At 42.7% G+C, this 16,828-nt stretch overlaps 1 protein-coding gene across 1 annotated transcript; it reads right to left on the bottom strand.

Moving 5' to 3' along the window:
- Positions 1-1,596: 1,596 nt before the first annotated feature.
- C1GALT1C1 (C1GALT1 specific chaperone 1) lies at positions 1,597-6,198 on the bottom strand. Its single transcript, XM_004064813.4, has 2 exons — positions 5,717-6,198; positions 1,597-2,962 (listed from the first exon to the last, which is right to left on the bottom strand). Exon 2 carries the CDS (start codon positions 2,955-2,957, stop codon positions 2,001-2,003), a length of 957 nt encoding a protein of 318 aa, XP_004064861.1. The 5' UTR covers positions 2,958-2,962; positions 5,717-6,198; the 3' UTR covers positions 1,597-2,000.
- Positions 6,199-16,828: the final 10,630 nt, after the last annotated feature.

Raw genomic sequence — 16,828 nt, forward strand, 5'->3', positions numbered from 1 at the left:
AGCCGAGATCACGCCATTGCACTCCAACCTGGGCAACAAGAGCGAAACTCCATCTCAAAAAAAAAAAAAAATATGTATAAAGATACAATCAAGAGCATCAATTTGGCTTAAAAGGCCATGTTACCTTAGTACTCATTAGCAAAACACACAATGCAATGCATTCTGACATGTTTATGATGATACTCTGATATACTAATGTAAGTGAAGATGATAAATGCAATAGAAAAATTTTAAATATACTGGTGTTGGGGGCAAGGTGACACATAAGCTGTGTCACACTCTGAGAGATACTGTTTATTACTGTACTCACACTGAACATGATTTGATTGTAGTAATTGCATCTGAGACCACATATTAGGGGGCTTCATAAAGGGGTTTTGTTATTCTTCAAAACTAATAACGCTTCATCTTAACCAAAACCCTCAATGAGAATAATCAGAAATAAAGCAAAGTTTTACATACTACCCTGAGGATCAATAACTTCAAGCCCAAGGCCATCTTAAGGAAATTTTCTTTCTGGTTTGCTAAAGCTGTGGGAGACCATTACCATCATGAGGCCAGTTACAAGAAATATTGATCTCTAAAATGTCATGCTCTAACACTCTATGCGGACTCACAGCATGTGCTGGCCAGATTGTAGAACAAGTCAGCTCTAAGTATTTCACACATTTATCAGTACAGGAGCTATTGCATTTACCACTGGATTAAGTTTCTGAGTAGCCATTGAAATTTGGGAAAAGGTATGGTAATGCAAAGTTAGATAGGTTAGGACCTCCACACTGAAAACAGATATGGTACAGCTGTGAACATGGGAAAATTCCCTGAACTTGTACAAGGAAACAAAATCCAGAATAGGCTGGGCGCAGGGACTCATGCCTGTAATCTCAGAACTTTGGGAGGCCGAGGCGGGTGGATCACCTGAGGTCAGGAGTTCGAGACCAGCCTGGCCAACATGGCAAAACCCCATCTCTACTAAAAATACAAAAAATTAGCCAGGTGTGGTGGTGGGCACCTGTAATCCCAGCTACTTGGAAGGCTGAGGCAGGAGAACTGCTTGAAACCAGGAGGCAGAGGTTGCAGTGAGCCGAGATTGTGCCACCGCACTCCAGTCTGGGCGACAGAGCAAAACTCTGTGTCAAAAAAACAAAACAAAACAAAATACAGAACAGATTCAACTCAGGTAAGTGAAACTGCCAGATGGCCAAAACAAGTTCTTCAAATTTCCACAGAACTCATTGACCCAGCAGGACTACATTTTTATCCAAATTGCAGCTGGGAGCTTGATTAACTGAGAAACAACACAATTAAATGACATGACATTCTTCATAGGCACCAATCCAATGTCAGTATCTGCAGGCTGAAGTACAGACAGTTACACTGAAATTGCGTATGCTCTGAGGAATGACACTAAATTCGCTTCCAGGAAAATTACTCAATTTTGTAAGTAATTTTCAGTTTTTTTTCTCAGGGATATTTTTCAACTTTCACTTTAATTTTCTTTAGTTGCTTAGTTGTACATTTTGAGAAGGCAAATCCTTTGGAACTTGGGGAGGCTTAGAACATAAATCAGTATTAGAAGTAAAGGGAACACACAGCTAAAAGTTTTACTTTAATCACAAATTCACAACTAGAGATATCATTTGCATATCTTAGAACGCTAAAGACCTGTTAAAATTTTTTAACCAATCAGCAAAAATATGTGCCCCACAGATTTCTAATGTTCATAATTTAGAATTTATCACATATATTAATAGTTTATTTGCAAAATTATTATTCTTAAAACACTTCTTTCCAACACATTTATAATGTTCATGTGTTTTAAAGAAAAAAACCACCCTCATTTAAAAATGTACTACTGACTTTAATGTGTGGTTATACCAGTGCCACCAAATTAGAAAAGAAAAAGAAACATACAGCTGTATTGGATATGTAGTTACTACTACAAATAATGACAACACATGTCCTATACAAAGATCATATTCACGCTTTTCTACCACTTCTCAGTCATTGTCAGAACCATTTGGAGGTAAGAAAACCAATGCATCATTGAAAATATGCCCAAATGCCCTAAGGCGGTATACCCCATACATCATCACATGCATCTGATTTGGAGTCAGTCCATTAAAAGTAACAGCCATATCTGAACAACAGCCTTCTACTACCTGGTTGGGGTGATAAGTCATTGCCTCTTTAATAGAAAGCCCAACAGATTTGGTATTAAATACATCTTTTCCATCAGCATCTTCTGCATTTTCTGCAAATACTCCAGCATATTTCAGGCAAACTGCTAGCTGTTTATCTTCAGATATCTTCCAAATCATCCCTCCCTGTTCAGGACACTTTTCTGGGATATTGAGAAGGCTGTTAAGTCTTTTCATTGATTCTACACTTAAGACAATTCCTCCTTCTATACCCACATATTCAAGGTCTCCAGATTTTATAGTGTGGCCTAGATAGAAAGGCTGTGATGGATCCTTTTTTAACAAAAAATACTTTAGGTTTTCAATGATAGCAAACGTAGTGGGGCGTGCAAGGAAGAACCAGTTGTATTGGTCTCTATACTTATCAAAGGCGTATTTGTAAGCTTTTCTCATCATTAACCACATGTCATTTGTGTCCATATTAATTGACTCAAACACTTTAACATTTTCAGAACTGAAGAACTCTGCTTTGTCACAGTGTTTGGTCCAAGTCTCCTTTACTGCAGCCCAAAGACTCACATCTTTGGGTTTTACAAGGATAATACAGTATACTCGAAAGCTCTTACTGAGCTCCATGCGCTCATCCTCTGAAATTTTCAAGATATCTTCTTTGTTAGGAGCTTGTAGGTGATGATGCTCATGGTGGTGCATTCTATTTCCATGACCAATCCTAATGTGTCCTAGCATAGTGATCAAAGCACAGAAAATGCTTCCAAGCATCACACCCTTCAAAAAGGAGCTGCTTTCAGAAAGCATTTTTCCTATAAAGAAGAAAAAGACTCTTAAAATACTTAATAGAAAAAGATTAGTCTATAAATTTGATTTGGTATTCCTTATATACTTACATTTTGCTTTTAATGTTTTTTTTAAAAGGTTCCCAAGCTTGAAATCAAGTTAGTTGCATATAGTACAAAAGGCTCTCAAAATCTTTAGCTTCCAATGGAATCTGATTACTGTTTGGTATAAACTGGAACTTTGCAACAACTCCTCTATGGGGAAGTTTGTTTTGCACTTCATCTATGAGGATTTAATAAACCCTTGAAACCAGTGTTACAGAGGTTATCCATCCACCATTCTCTTTAAAGAATTTCACATCACAAGCTTGCATTATTTAAATACCTCTAAAAATATAGTGAACTTTTACACCAAAACCTTGGGTTGAACAGATAAAACCACCTATAAATGGCAAATCACCAATGGTATTGTGCTGACATTTCTGTTCTCAACATAGTGCTTTCTTTAACTGATGGCTGCTGTCCTTAAGTGTTTTGAGTAAATCTAAACCAAGTTTCTTGAGAATAACACCATATATGTTAATATTTACCCTTTTGTTCCTAAAACTAAATGGTTTCCAATACAGTATCCCAACTATTGATGTAATAGAAGCCCATAATAAAAAGTTACATTTTTTGGATCAAAAAGGAATATTGATAGATATATCTGGGGCCCATTAATAAACATTTTCATTTCCTCAAAAGGAATTTTCTTCTTCTTTGGGGAAGTAAAAATGGAAACATTTACACTTTTATTTCAATTAGAAATTAAGAGCCAGGTGCAGTGGCTCATGGCTGTTATCTCAGCACTTTGGGAGGCTGAGGTGGGTGGATCCCTTGAGTTCAGGAGTTCGAGACCAGCCTGGGCAACATGGTGAAACCTTGTCTCTACCCAAAATCCAAAAAATTAGCCAGACGTGGTGGTGGGTGCCTGTAATCCCAGCTACTCGGGAGGCTGAGGCACAAGAGTCTCTTGAACTCGGGAAGCGGAGGCTGCAGTGAGCTGTGATCTCACCACGGCACTCCAGCCAGGGCATCAGAGTGAGACTCTGTCTCAGAAAAAATAAATAAATAAAAGAAATTAAAAGCTGACATTAAATAAACTTGTTGAAAAAAATTGTATGTTAACCATTTATTCTAGTAAAGGCTGAATTTTCCAATCTTCCCTCCATCTTCAGAAAAAAGCAATCTATTGAGCTACTTAGACTTCCCAGTTTTCTCTTATGGTTGAAAGGAGCCTTAGAAAACTACCCAATGTCAGTCACTTCTCTCATTTTACAGAGAGGAAATGGAAGTCCACAGAGGTTAAATAACTGACTCAGTCACACAGTTAGACAGTGGTATAAGTGGACTAGAAACCACATTTCTCAATATCAGTTTAATGGTTTTTTTCCATTACAGAAGAATAATTGCCATAGTGCTTCTACCACATTAGAGTTTAATAAATGGGTTACTGAATATCCTTGTTTTCATACAAATGGAAAAAAAGTGGGATCTGTTGACCATAACTGATATTTTGCACCCAACAGCACCATATTGCTACAAGGAAACCACTCCTGTGGTTTTCTGCTAGAGGAAATGGAATTTTGACTTCTACCAGAAAGACAAGGTGTGGAATAGCTTGGCAGATGTAATTTCTGAGCGGTGGGTGGGGCAAGAGGCAGGAAGACTTTCCTGTGTCACTCACAGAACTTGGTCAATAAACACAGTTCCAAGAAGAGAAGTGACAGAAAACAAGCTCGGCATAATATTAGAATTGTCGGCTGTGTGCGGTGGCTCACGCCTGTAATCCCAGCACTTTGGGAGGCCGAGGCGGGAGGATCACCTGAGGTAGGGAGTTCAAGACCAGCCTGGCCAACATGGTGAGACCCTGTCTCGACTAAAAATACAAAAATTAGCCGGGCATGGTGGCATATGACTGTAATCCCAGCTACTCAGGAGGCTGAGGCAGGAGAATTGCTTGAACCCGGGAGGCGGAGGTTGCAGGCAGTGAGCCAAGATCGCACCACAGCACTCCGGCCTGGGCAACAAGAGCGAGACTCTGTTTCAAAAAAAAAAAAAAAAAAAGAAAGAAAGAAAGAAAAAAGAAAAAGAATTGTCGGGTGCACTCTAAGATTAATTTATATAGGATTTTTGTATTTCATGTCACGCAGTTTTCATTATTTCTGGCCAATACATAATTCACACGTTTCTTTGCTCAATTATGGCATATGTGTCAGAATTCTTCCTGATGGTGATCCTACTCCTGGCTGCAAAAATAGTGATCAAAACTCAGTAAGTTTACACATTTTAAATAAAATAATTTGCAAAAATTATTCTAAGGAGATTTTTTCCCCATCAGAGAGGCAAAAAATATAACACTAGGGATGCATATGATAGGATACTTTGTGCAGAAGGAAACTTAAAACTGCACACGAGCACAAATGAAACAGAAACTACCCCAATGGTTTTTAGATGAACCTTTTTGGGTGAAGGTAGTTGGGGTGAAGTACGGAAAACGAAGGCGAAATAGGGAAGAGAAGTGAGAGGGAGGACATGGTAACCTCGATATCCCTCTGAGGGACCAAGAGAGCGCCCCCAGGAAGAAGACTCTCGGTCTCCTGTGCTGACAATCCTCCCGCTGCACCTGCCCAAGCATCCCGCGTGGAGCATGCTGGGAGAGGGCTGGGGCCCAGGCCTCCCCCAAGAGAGGGAGGGGAGTCAGGGTGCGCTTGGGGTGGGGGTCGAGGCCCCGCCACTCACCCGCGTCTAGAACGGCTTGGGGACAGGAAAGCGCAGCCGCGCACGGGTTTCCTTTCACGTTGGCGCACCACTCCGTTACGCTCCTGGCCAGGCTCTTCTAGCTGCAGGCGGTGTCCTCTCGTTGGTCTCGCTAAAGGTGGGGAGGGCCAGGAAACGAGCGCCGCGAAGGCGGGGGTAGTGGGGCGGGGCAAAGGAGCCGGCGGCTGGGCGGAGCCGTCCGTTTGCCCGCCCGCGCAGGCGTCGGAAGGGCCGGCGCCCCAGCTGCGCGCACACTGCGTGCCTTTTCTCCCCGCCCCCTGCCGAGTTCAGAGACTTGCTATAGGTCTGCGTGAGCCGCACGCTCTCCTTTACCCAACGGGCGCCCAGAGAGGAGGTCGTGCGTACGACTCGCTGACACCTCTCGTTTCACCTTCCTGGCATGGAAATTGCGAGAGTGCGAGATTCTTGCTCCCGGTGTCGCTTTTTATGAGACCTCTTGATGGTTTCTCTGATGTACCCCTGCGTCCTTGAATCCTCATATTGCCCACCCCCCCAGTACTCCTGGGCTGAGACCAAAACGCAAGCCACTGAAATAGTCACGTAATTATGACACCAACGGTTTCCTATTATTACTGGAATGAGATCTGAAGCCCCACTGCCTGGAATCCAATCCTGTCTTTACCACACCTTTTGATATCCCAGGAAAGTTACTTCACCTCGCTGTGCCTCAGTTCCCTCATTTGTAAAGTACAGAAAATGTCACAGTAGTGCCTATTTCATAGAAAATTAGATGAGATAGTGCATATGACTCCCTTAGCAAAATTTCAAGCCTAGAGTAAACATTTACTAAAAAGTACTGGCTGTTATGATTCACCCCAGTATTTCTAGTACTTAACCACAGTGCCAGCACGCAGTGGACAGTAAATATTAGTGGAATTAATGAATATTAGAACTACAGCTGAGGAACCAGGCCTAAAAAGGATAAGGAAATTTCAAAAGTCCGCACAGCAAGTTAATGGCAGAGGTGGGACTGGAATCCAGGTCTTTTTTTTTTTTTTTTTTTTTTTTTGAGACGGAGTTTCGCTCTTGTTGCCCAGGCTGGAGTGCAATGGCACGATCTCGGCTCACTGCAACCTCTGCCTCCCGGGTTCAAGCGATTCTTCTACCTCAGCCTCCCTAGTAGCTGGGATTACAGGCGCCCGCCACCACGCCCGGCTAATTTTTGTATTATTAGTAGAGACGGGGTTGGCCAGGCTTGTCTTGAATTCCTGACCTCAGGTGATCCACCCGCCTCGGCCTCCTAAAGTGCTGGGATTACAGGCTTGAGCCACTGCGCGCGGCCGCCAGGTCTTCTAATTAAGAGTGCAGAGCTCTCTTTCCACGAAATATTTGATGTCTCTCTCTCTTTTTTTTTTTTTGAGACCGAGTTTCGTTCTTTTTGCCCAGGCTGGAGTGCAATGGCGGGATCTCAGTTCACTGCAGCCTCTGCCTCCCGGGTTCAAGTGATTCTCCTGCCTCAGCCTCCCGAGTGGCTAGGATTACAGGTGTGCGCCACCACATCTGGTTATTATTATTATTATTTTTTTAGTAGAGACGGGGTTTCGCCGTGTTGGCCAGGCTGGTCTCGAACTCCTGATCTCAGGTGTTCCACCTGCCTCGGCCTTCCACAGTGCTGGGATTACAGGTGTGAGCCACCGATCTGTCTTTTAAAATTCTTTTTGGCCAGGCGCAGTGGCTCACGCCTGTAATCCCAACACTGTGGGAGGCCGAGGCAGGTGGATCACCTGAGGTCAGGAGATCAAGACCATCCTGGCTAACACGGTGAAACCCTGTCTCTACTAAAAATACAAAAAATTAGCCGGGCACAGTGGCGTGTGCCTGTAGTCCCAGCTACTCGGGAGGCTGAGGCAGGAGAATGCCGTGAACCCGGGAGGCGGAGCTTGCAGTGAGCCGAGATAGCGCCACTGCAGTCTGGCCTGGGCGAAAGAGCGAGACTCCGAGGTGGGCGGATCACGAGGTCAGGAGATCGAGACCATCCTGGCTAACACGGTGAAACCCCGTCTCTACTAAAAATACAAAAAATTAGCCAGGCGAGGTGGCGGGCGCCTGTAGTCCCAGCTACTCGGGAGGCTGAGGCAGGAGAATGGCGTGAACCCCGGGGCAGAGCCTGCAGTGAGCCGAGATAGCGCCACTGCACTCCAGCCTGGGCGACAGAGCGAGACTCCATCTCAAAAAAAATAAAATAAAATAAAATAAAATAAATAAAATAAAATAAAAATTAGTTGGGCGTGGTGGCTCACGCTTGTAATCCCAGCTACTCGGGAGGCTGAGGCAGAAGAATTGCTTGAACCTGGGAGGTGGAGGTTGCAGTGAGCCGAGATCGTGCCACTGCACTCCAGCCTGGGAGAGTGAGCAAGACTCCATCTCAAAAAAAAAAAAAAAAATTCATTTTTGTGGCAGAAGGCTTTTTGCTAAAAAGCCCAAATTTTTACAATTATTTAAAGTGTATTGTTACTAGGTTCCATTAAGATAAAATTGAGTGGTGACTTACTCGGGCCTGAGTTCCTAAAGACACACATGTATTTGAGTGTTGTCAGTGACCTAGTTTAAGTAGACTGAAGGTTTCAGGGAACTCTGAAACAATGAACAAATATATTGTAGGTAGTTACTATCCTGGCGACACTATCTTAAAATCTGGAGATACAGTGGTGAGCAAAATAAGTACCCTGACTTCATGGAGCTGTCAGTCAAGCGGGGAAGAAAGACATTAAGCAATTTATTACAAATAATTATAATGGTGGTATGTTTTCTAAAGGAATACCAAAATGAATTTTATTTCTGAGCCGAGATCGCGCCACTGCACTCTAGCCTGGGCGACAGCGAGACTCGGTCTCAAAAAAAAAAAAATTTATATAATTTCATCCACAAACATTTCTGTATATCTCTATAAGACATAAGGAATTCTTAAGAAAAACCCACAATACCACTAGAACAACTAAAAAATTCCTTAATATGATCAAACATCCAGTCTGTGTTCAAATTACCAATATCACAAATGTGATTTTTTAATAGTCTGAATCAGAATCCAAATAGTCTTCACATTGTGATTGTTTATGTGTCTCTTAGTTCTCTGTTGTCTATAGGTTTCTTCTCTCTCTTTCTCCCCTTGATATTTATTTATTGAAGAAATCTGGTTGTTTGTCTTTTTTGTTTGTTTTAGAGACAGGGTTTCACTCTGTCACCCAGTCGGGAGTGCAGTGGTGCAATCATAGCTCACTGCAGCTTTAAACTCCTGGGCTCAAGTGATTCTCCTCCCTCAGCATCCCGAGTAACTGGGACTACAGGCTCATGCCACTGCACCCAGATGTTTTTTTTTAAATTTTTTGTAAAAATGCACTTTGTTGCCCAGAGTGGTCTTGAACTCCTGGCTTGAAGTGATCTTCCTGCCTTGGCATCCCAAAGTGCTGGGATTACAGTCATGAGCCACTGCACCCAGCCTTATTTTCTTGTACCTTTACCTAGTCTGGTGCTGATTGCCTCATCCTGGTTCCTTTAATATATTTCTCTGTCTTTTGTGTTCCTCATAAACAGGTAGTTGGATCTTAAGTAGGGCTGGGCTGGGTGTGATGGTGGCTCACGCCTGGAATCCCAACACTTTGGGAGCCTGAGGTGGGAGGTTTGCCTGAACCCAGGAGGTGGAGGCTGCAGTGAGCTAACTTCAGCCTATGATTGCGCCACTGCACTCCATTGTGGCGACAGAGTGAGACCCCATTTCAAAAAAACAAAAATAAAATAAGAAGTAAAGTAGGGTTGCCAGATTCAGCAAAGATAAATGCAGGACTCCCAGTTAAATTTAATTTCAGATAAACAATGAATGGTTTTGTAGTATAAGCATGTCCCAAATATAATGTATGGGACATACTAAATATTGCATGGGACGTGCTTACATGAATATATATATATATATTTATATAAATATATATTTATATAAATTTCACATATATAGTTCACATATAAACATATAATTTATATATATAATATATACAAATAAATAAACTATATATACATATGTATATATATAGTTGTTTTTTTTTTTTTAGATGGAGTCTCGCTCTTTCGCCCAGGCTGGAGTGCAGTGGCGCCATCTCTGCTCACTGCAAGCAAGCTCCGCCTCCCGGGTTCATGCCATTCTACTGCCTCAGCCTCCCGAGTAGCTGGGACTACAGGCGCCCGCCACGATGCCCGGCTAATTTTTTGTATTTTTAGTAGAGACGGGGTTTCACCATGCTAGCCAGGGTGGTCTCGATCTCCTGACTTCGTGATCCGCCCGCCTCGGCCTCCCAAAGTGCTGGGATTACAGACGTGAGCCACTGCGCCCGGCCTATATATAGCTGTTTATTTGAAATTCACTTTTCACTGGGCATCCTGAATTTTACCTGGCAACACTAAGCTTAATCTCAAGGCTATGCTAGATTCAAGATCAATATTTTTTTGAGACAGGGTCTCACTTTGCTGCCCATGCTGGAGTACAGTGGCACAATCATGGCTCACTGCAGCCTCAAATTCCTGGGCTCAAGCAATCCTCCTGCCTCAGCCTTCCAAGTGGCTGTAACTACAAGTATGTGCCAACACACCCGCCTATTTTTTTACTTTTATTTTTTGTAGAGACGAAGTCTCCCTAGTCTCGCTATACTGCCCAGACTGGTCTGGAACTCCTGGGCTCAAGGGATCCTCCTGCCTCAGCATTCCAAAGTACTGGGATTACAGGCGTGAGCCACCGAGCTTGGCCCAGGTTTTTTTTTTTTTTTTTGAGATGGAGTCTTGCTCTGTCTCCCAGGCTGGAGTGCAGTGGCATGATCTTGGCTCACTGCAACCTCTGCCTCCCAGGTTCAAGTGATGATTCTCCTGCCTCAGTCTCCTGAGTAGCTGGGATTACAGGTGCCCGCCATCATGCTGGGCTAATTTTTTGTATTTTTAGTAGAGATGGGGTTTCACCATGTTGGCCAGGCTGGTCTTGAACTCCTGACCTCAAGTGATCCACCGGCCTAGGACTCCCAAAGTGCTGGGATTACTGGCGTGAGCCACCGTGCATGGTCTTTTTTTTTTTTTTTTTTTAAGGCAAAACTGCTTCATAGGGGGTGGTGTGTGTTTCACTCAGGAGACACATAATGTCTGGTTGTCTCTCTTTGTGATGATAGCTGTCTTTGATGCTCAATATCTAGATTGGTAATTCACTAGAGTTGCAATATGGTGATCTAATTTTCCAAGGCATATTTTAAAGAGGAAACTTAGTGTTGTGATTAAGAGATCCTGCTCTGAGATGGGAAAGACTTGGTTTTGAGATTTGGTCCTACCACTTCCTAGCTGTGTGACCTGGGACAAATCAGTTCGCTTCTCTCAACCGCAGCTTCCTCATCTGTAAAACAAGATTAATAATAGTACCTATTATTACTCATAAAGTTTTCGTGAGGATTAAATAAGGTAGGGTATGTAGGGGGTTTAAAACAGTGCCTAGCACATGGTAGATGCTCAATAAAAGCCAACTATTGTATCTCATGAGATTCTTGAAGAATTACGGCCTCTCAAATTCAGAATTTTCCAATATTCAAATTCTCCATTCAACAGTTAAATTACATTTTCACATTGTTTATAAAAATAATAATAAAGATTAACGAATGAACAGTCTCTCATATTTGTCCAGTGCTTTATAGCCAACAAGGGCCTTCTTCACATGCATTCTTACTTGATCCTCATAGCTGCATTTTAACCAGAAAGACTGGTTTTATTCATTTTTTACATCTGAAGAATCTTGGCCTTAGGGAGGCAATTTGCTACACATAACACATCCAGAAAGTCCCACAATAGAGCAGGGAGTAAGTCCTAGCCCAAGGCTCTTTAGAGGGAAAACAGGTCTTCCCTCCTGCAAAGATTTCATTTCTTGGTTTCAGTTACAACACCAATGTCTTGTTTTCTTTTTCGACTTTTCTTCTTTTCTTTTCTTCCTCAATCATTTACTTGTTTGTTTATAGTTTTTTTTTTGGTAGAGACACTATGTTGTCCAGGCTGGTCTCAAACTCCTGGCCTCAAGCCATCCTCCCACCATGGCCTCCCAAAGTGCTGGAACTAACCGGCGTGAGCCACTGCACCCAATCCAACCTTTCAACTTCTCATTTCTTTCAAATTATTCCCTCCTTATCCCCATTCTTGGTGTCTCTTTCTCTTCTTCCCAAATACAGTCATTCTGAATTTCTTTCCTTGGGTCATTTTAATTGCTATATTCTCCCCCTATGATATCTACTCAATAGCTTCATCTAGTCAAATAGCTTCAACTACTCCCTCTGGGAGGATGATTTCCAAATCCATATTTCTGGCCTCTATGTCTTCCTTGAGTTTTGGACGTGAAATTTCAATTGCCTGCTTGATATCTCCATATGACTGTTTCAGATAGAATCCAACGTTCAGTGAATCTGCTTATTTGGATCCTGATTTCAAACAATCAACTATAAACAAACAAGTAAATGATTGAGAACATTTAAATGCTTAATGGATATTTGATTACATTACAGACTTAATGTTGATTTTTTAGGTGGCCAAGCATGGTGGCTCATGCCTGTAATCTCAGCATTTTGGGAGGCCATGGCAGGAGGATTGCCTGAGCCTAGGAGTTTGAGGCCAGCCTGGGCAACATGGCAAGACTCTGTCTCTGCAGAAAATTTAAAAAATTAGCATGCACCTGAGGTCCCAGCTACTCAATAGGCTGAAGCGAGAGGATCACTTGAGCTTAGGAGGTCGGGGCTGCAGTGAGCTGTGTTTTTGCCACTGCACTCCAGTCTGGGCATCAAAGTGACACCGTGTCTCAAAAAAAATGTTTTTAGTTGAGATAATTGTATGTAATTGTAATTAGAAATATATAGTGAATTGTTTGTGGATTATATCATATGATGTCTGGGATTTACTTCAAAATAATTCAATTCAGAAAACAGTATGGAAGTCCTTCAAGAAATTAAAAATAGAGTTACTACAGGATCTAGCAATCCCACTACTGGGTATTTATCCAAGAAAAATCAAATTAGTATGTTGAGGAGATATTTGAACATCCATGTCCATTTCAGTACTATTCACAATAGCCAAGATATGGAACCAATCTAAGTGTCCAACAGTGAATGAATGGGTCAGGTGTAGTATGTATACACAATGGAATACTATTCAGCCACCAAAAAGAAGGCAATTCTGTTATTTGTGACAGTATGGATGAATCTGGAGGACATTATATTAAGTGAAATAATCCAGGCACAGGAAGACAAATGGATCCCTTAGAAGTAGAGTAGAATAGTGGTTGCCAGGGCTGGGGGGATTAACAGGGAGAAGGGTTGGGGGGTGGTCGGTCAAAGGATACATATTTACAGTTAGATAGGAGGAATAAGTTCACGAGATCTATGATACAGCAAGGTTACTATAGTTAATAAGGATATATTGTATCCTTGAAAAACGTAAAGAGAGTTGAAGTTATGTGCTTTCACTGCAAAAAAAAATGATTAACCGTGAGATACTGTAGTTGTTAATTAGCTGGATTTAACCATTCTACAATGTATATATACTTCAAAAACATCATGTTGTACATGATAAATATAAACAATTTTACATGTCAATTTAAAAAATAAATAAATTTGAGGCCAGACGCTGTGGCTCACGCCTGTAATCTCAGCACTTTGGGAGACCGAGGCCGGTGGATCACGAGGTCAGGAGTTCCAGACCAGCCTGGCCAACATGGTGGAACCCTGTCTCTACTAAAAATACAAAAAATTAGCCAGGTGTGGCTGGGCGCGGTGGCTCACGCCTGTAATCCCAGCACTTTGGGAGGCCGAGGCGGGTGAATCGCGAGGTCAGGAGATCGAGACCATCCTGGCTAACACGGTGAAACCCCGTCTCTACTAAAAATACAAAAAATTAGCCGGGCGTGGCAGTGTGCGCCTGTGGTCCCAGCTACTCGGGAGGCTGAGGCAGGAGAATGGCATGAACCTGGTAGGTGGAGCTTGTAGTGAGCCGAGATCGCGCCACTGCACTCCAGCCTGGGCGACAGAGCGAGATTCATCTCAAAAAAAAAAAAAAACTAGCCAGGTGTTGTGGCGTGCACCTGTAATCCCAGCAACTCGGGAGGCTGAGGCAGGAGAATCGCTTGAACCCGGAAGGCGGAGGTTGCAGTGAGCTGAGATCGCACCACTGCACTCCAGCCTGGGTGAAAGAGCAAGACTCCATCTCATAAAACAAAACAAAACAAAAAAAACCATACATTTGAAAAAATAAAAAAAAGTTCCAAGTTTAATTCAGGAAGGGGAGGAATAGGTAAGATTGATAAAACAAAATTGACCTTGAGGTGATAATTGTTGAGCTAGATAATGGGTATATAGGGCTTCAATATCCTATTCTCTCTGTTTTTCTCTCTGTTTGAAAACTTGCATAATAAAGATTTAAAAATATTAAATAGATCCAAAATCAAATTGATCAACCTCACCTACATCCATCTCCTGACAATTGTTTTCTCATTAATGTCCTCTTATCTTCCCAGTTACTTATTGTGAACATGCAAAGTTCTCTTGGTTTTCTCCTTCTCCCTAACTTCTACATCCAGTCAGTTGCTGTCAGGTCAATGCTCCCTTCACAGTGAATCTTGCATCCATTTTTTTTCTTTTCAAACTGCCACCACTTTATTAAGTCCTTCATCACTTCTTGCCTTAAATAGTGTAATAGCATACATACATTCCTCCCCATTTCCAGTCCCTCCTTACTTTATGCATATCAAACATCTAGCATAGTGCTTGGTACTTAGTTTTTTTTTTGGAGTGCTGTGGTGCCATCTCGGGTCACTACAACCTCCACCTCCCAGGCTCACGTGATTCTCGTGCCTCAGCCTCCCAAGTAGCTGGGACTACAGGCATGCGCCACCACGCCTGGCTAATTTTTTGTATTTTAGTAGAGATGGGGTTTCACCATGTTGCCCAGGTTGGTCTCGAACTCCTGAGCTCAGGCAATCTGCCCATCTCTGCCTCCCAAAGTGCTGGGATTACAGGCATGAGCCACGGCGCCTGGCCAATACTTAGTTCTTTCTCCCTTTCTCCTCAACCATGAATTCATCTTTCTCACTAGTGCCTGCTTAACCCTCTGATTGCACCTTCTGTCTTCCCTGAGAGACATGCATAGACACTAGGTATGCTTTCATTTTTCATTTTTATTTTATTTATTTATTTATTTATTTATTGAGACACAGTCTCACTCTGTCACCCAGGCTGGAGTGCAATGGCACAATCTCAGCTCACTGCAACCTCCGCCTCCTGGGTTCAAGAAATTCTCCTGCTTCAGCCTCCCGAGTAGCTGGGATTACAGGTGTGAGCCACCACTCCTGGCTAATTTTTGTATTTTTAGTAGAGACAGGGTTTCACTACCTTGGCCAGGCTGGTCTCGAACTCCTGGGCTCAGTTGATCCATTCACATCAGCCTTCTCTGAGAGAGACTGCCCTTCACTTCCTTTCAGCATTGCTTTTCTCTCTGTCCTTGCTTGATCCTCAGTAGGCTTCACTGCTGCCTTCATTCCACCCTAACTGCCATGCTTTGTGGAGGAAACGTGTGTGTTTGAATAAAGACTGACTTCTCAGTTCCAAAGTTAGATGTGAGAGCAGTTTTTTCCTAGCTCTGGATGAACGGGCCTTTACATTTTGAGAAAATAGTCATACTGAATGTGAGTAAAAGAGAAGCAAGTTTTAAATCTCCTTCTTGTCCCCCCACTCGGTTGGGAAGAAAAGGGAAGATCTTTAGTTCAGAGGGATCAGCTTCTAGATCCAGGCAGGATAGGGTAAATGCTAATGTTGAAGAAGGAAATGAGCGGATGTTATTCCAGTAAGCTGGGGGCTTCTTGAGGAAATATTTCTTGCCTAGCGATGAACAGCAAGAGCTGCCACCAGTGGGTCTCATAGAATCAACATCAGCAGTGTAGATTGGGTGAAGGTGCTGTGGCCCAGGGATGTCTCAGGGAAATGACTATAGAACCCTTGTTTTTTGAGGTCTGTCTGGTGTAGTTCTGTTTGTTATGGACAGCAGCCAAGCCGTCAGGGGTTGAGCTGACCATGCACAAAGAACCATCCTATCCTTCAAAAAGAAAATGCCATAAGTCAATCACATTCTACCATTTTAAGCATAACACTTGTAACTAAATCAAACTGCTGTATTATAACCAAAATGCATCCTCCCGTTTTATATTTAAGGCCCACAGGCTTCAACTAATTTAGGGGACCATCTGGTAAGAGAGACAGAAAGTCTCATTACAAAGTGGCATTTGTTTTCAGGCTCAGACCTCAAAAGGGATTGTCCTGAAGACCCCAACCAATTCCCTGTGTGAGGGTCTAGCGCTCCTGACCCTACCACTTAGGTAGAAAGAACATGACTTTGGAGTCAGATAAGATTCAATTCTCTCCTTCAACTCTCCCAAGCTGGGTGCTTTGAGCCACAGGACTCCTGAGGTTTGAGTTTTCTCGGTTTCCTCACATGTAATATGGGAATTAGATTATACCTGAAGTTGTTTGGAAGATTAGAGGAGACATAGGCTCCCAGAGGGACCCTAGAGCTATTGGTCCCCTTCCCAATATCTATAACTTAATCCTCCTTCATTGTATTCACTCTGAGTCTTGCTATTCTGGCCTTGTTTGCCTAACATCCACTTTTACATACATAGACACTAGGCACGCTTTTATTTTTCTTTTATTTATTTATTTATTTTTTGAGATGCAGTCTCACTCTGTCACCCAGGCTGGAGTGCAATGGCACGATCTCAGCTCACTGCAACCTCCACCTCCTGGGTTCAAGCGATTCTCCTGCCTCAGCCTCCCGAGTAGCTGGGATTACAGGCGTGAGCCACCACACCTGGCTAATTTTTGTATTTTTAGTAGAGATGAGGTTTTGCTATGTTGGCCAGGCTGGCCTTGAACTCCTGAGCTCAGGTGATCCACCTGTCTCAGCCTCCCAAAGTGCTAGGATTACAGGCGTGAGCCACCACGTCAGGCCTAGGCATGCTTTTAAACAGATCTTTGAACTAAAGGGCTAAAAAATAAGTTTTGTTCTAATCCTGTTATTTGTTCACTTTTC

Source organism: Gorilla gorilla, chromosome X (genome assembly GCF_029281585.2).
Source record: "Gorilla gorilla gorilla isolate KB3781 chromosome X, NHGRI_mGorGor1-v2.1_pri, whole genome shotgun sequence".
NCBI lineage: Eukaryota > Metazoa > Chordata > Mammalia > Primates > Hominidae > Gorilla > Gorilla gorilla.

What these genes read in the sequence shown, in the direction of transcription:
- C1GALT1C1 (XM_004064813.4), bottom strand. Translation starts at nt 2,957, where the DNA reads ATGCTTTCTGAAAGCAGCTCCTTTTTGAAGGGTGTGATGCTTGGAAGC.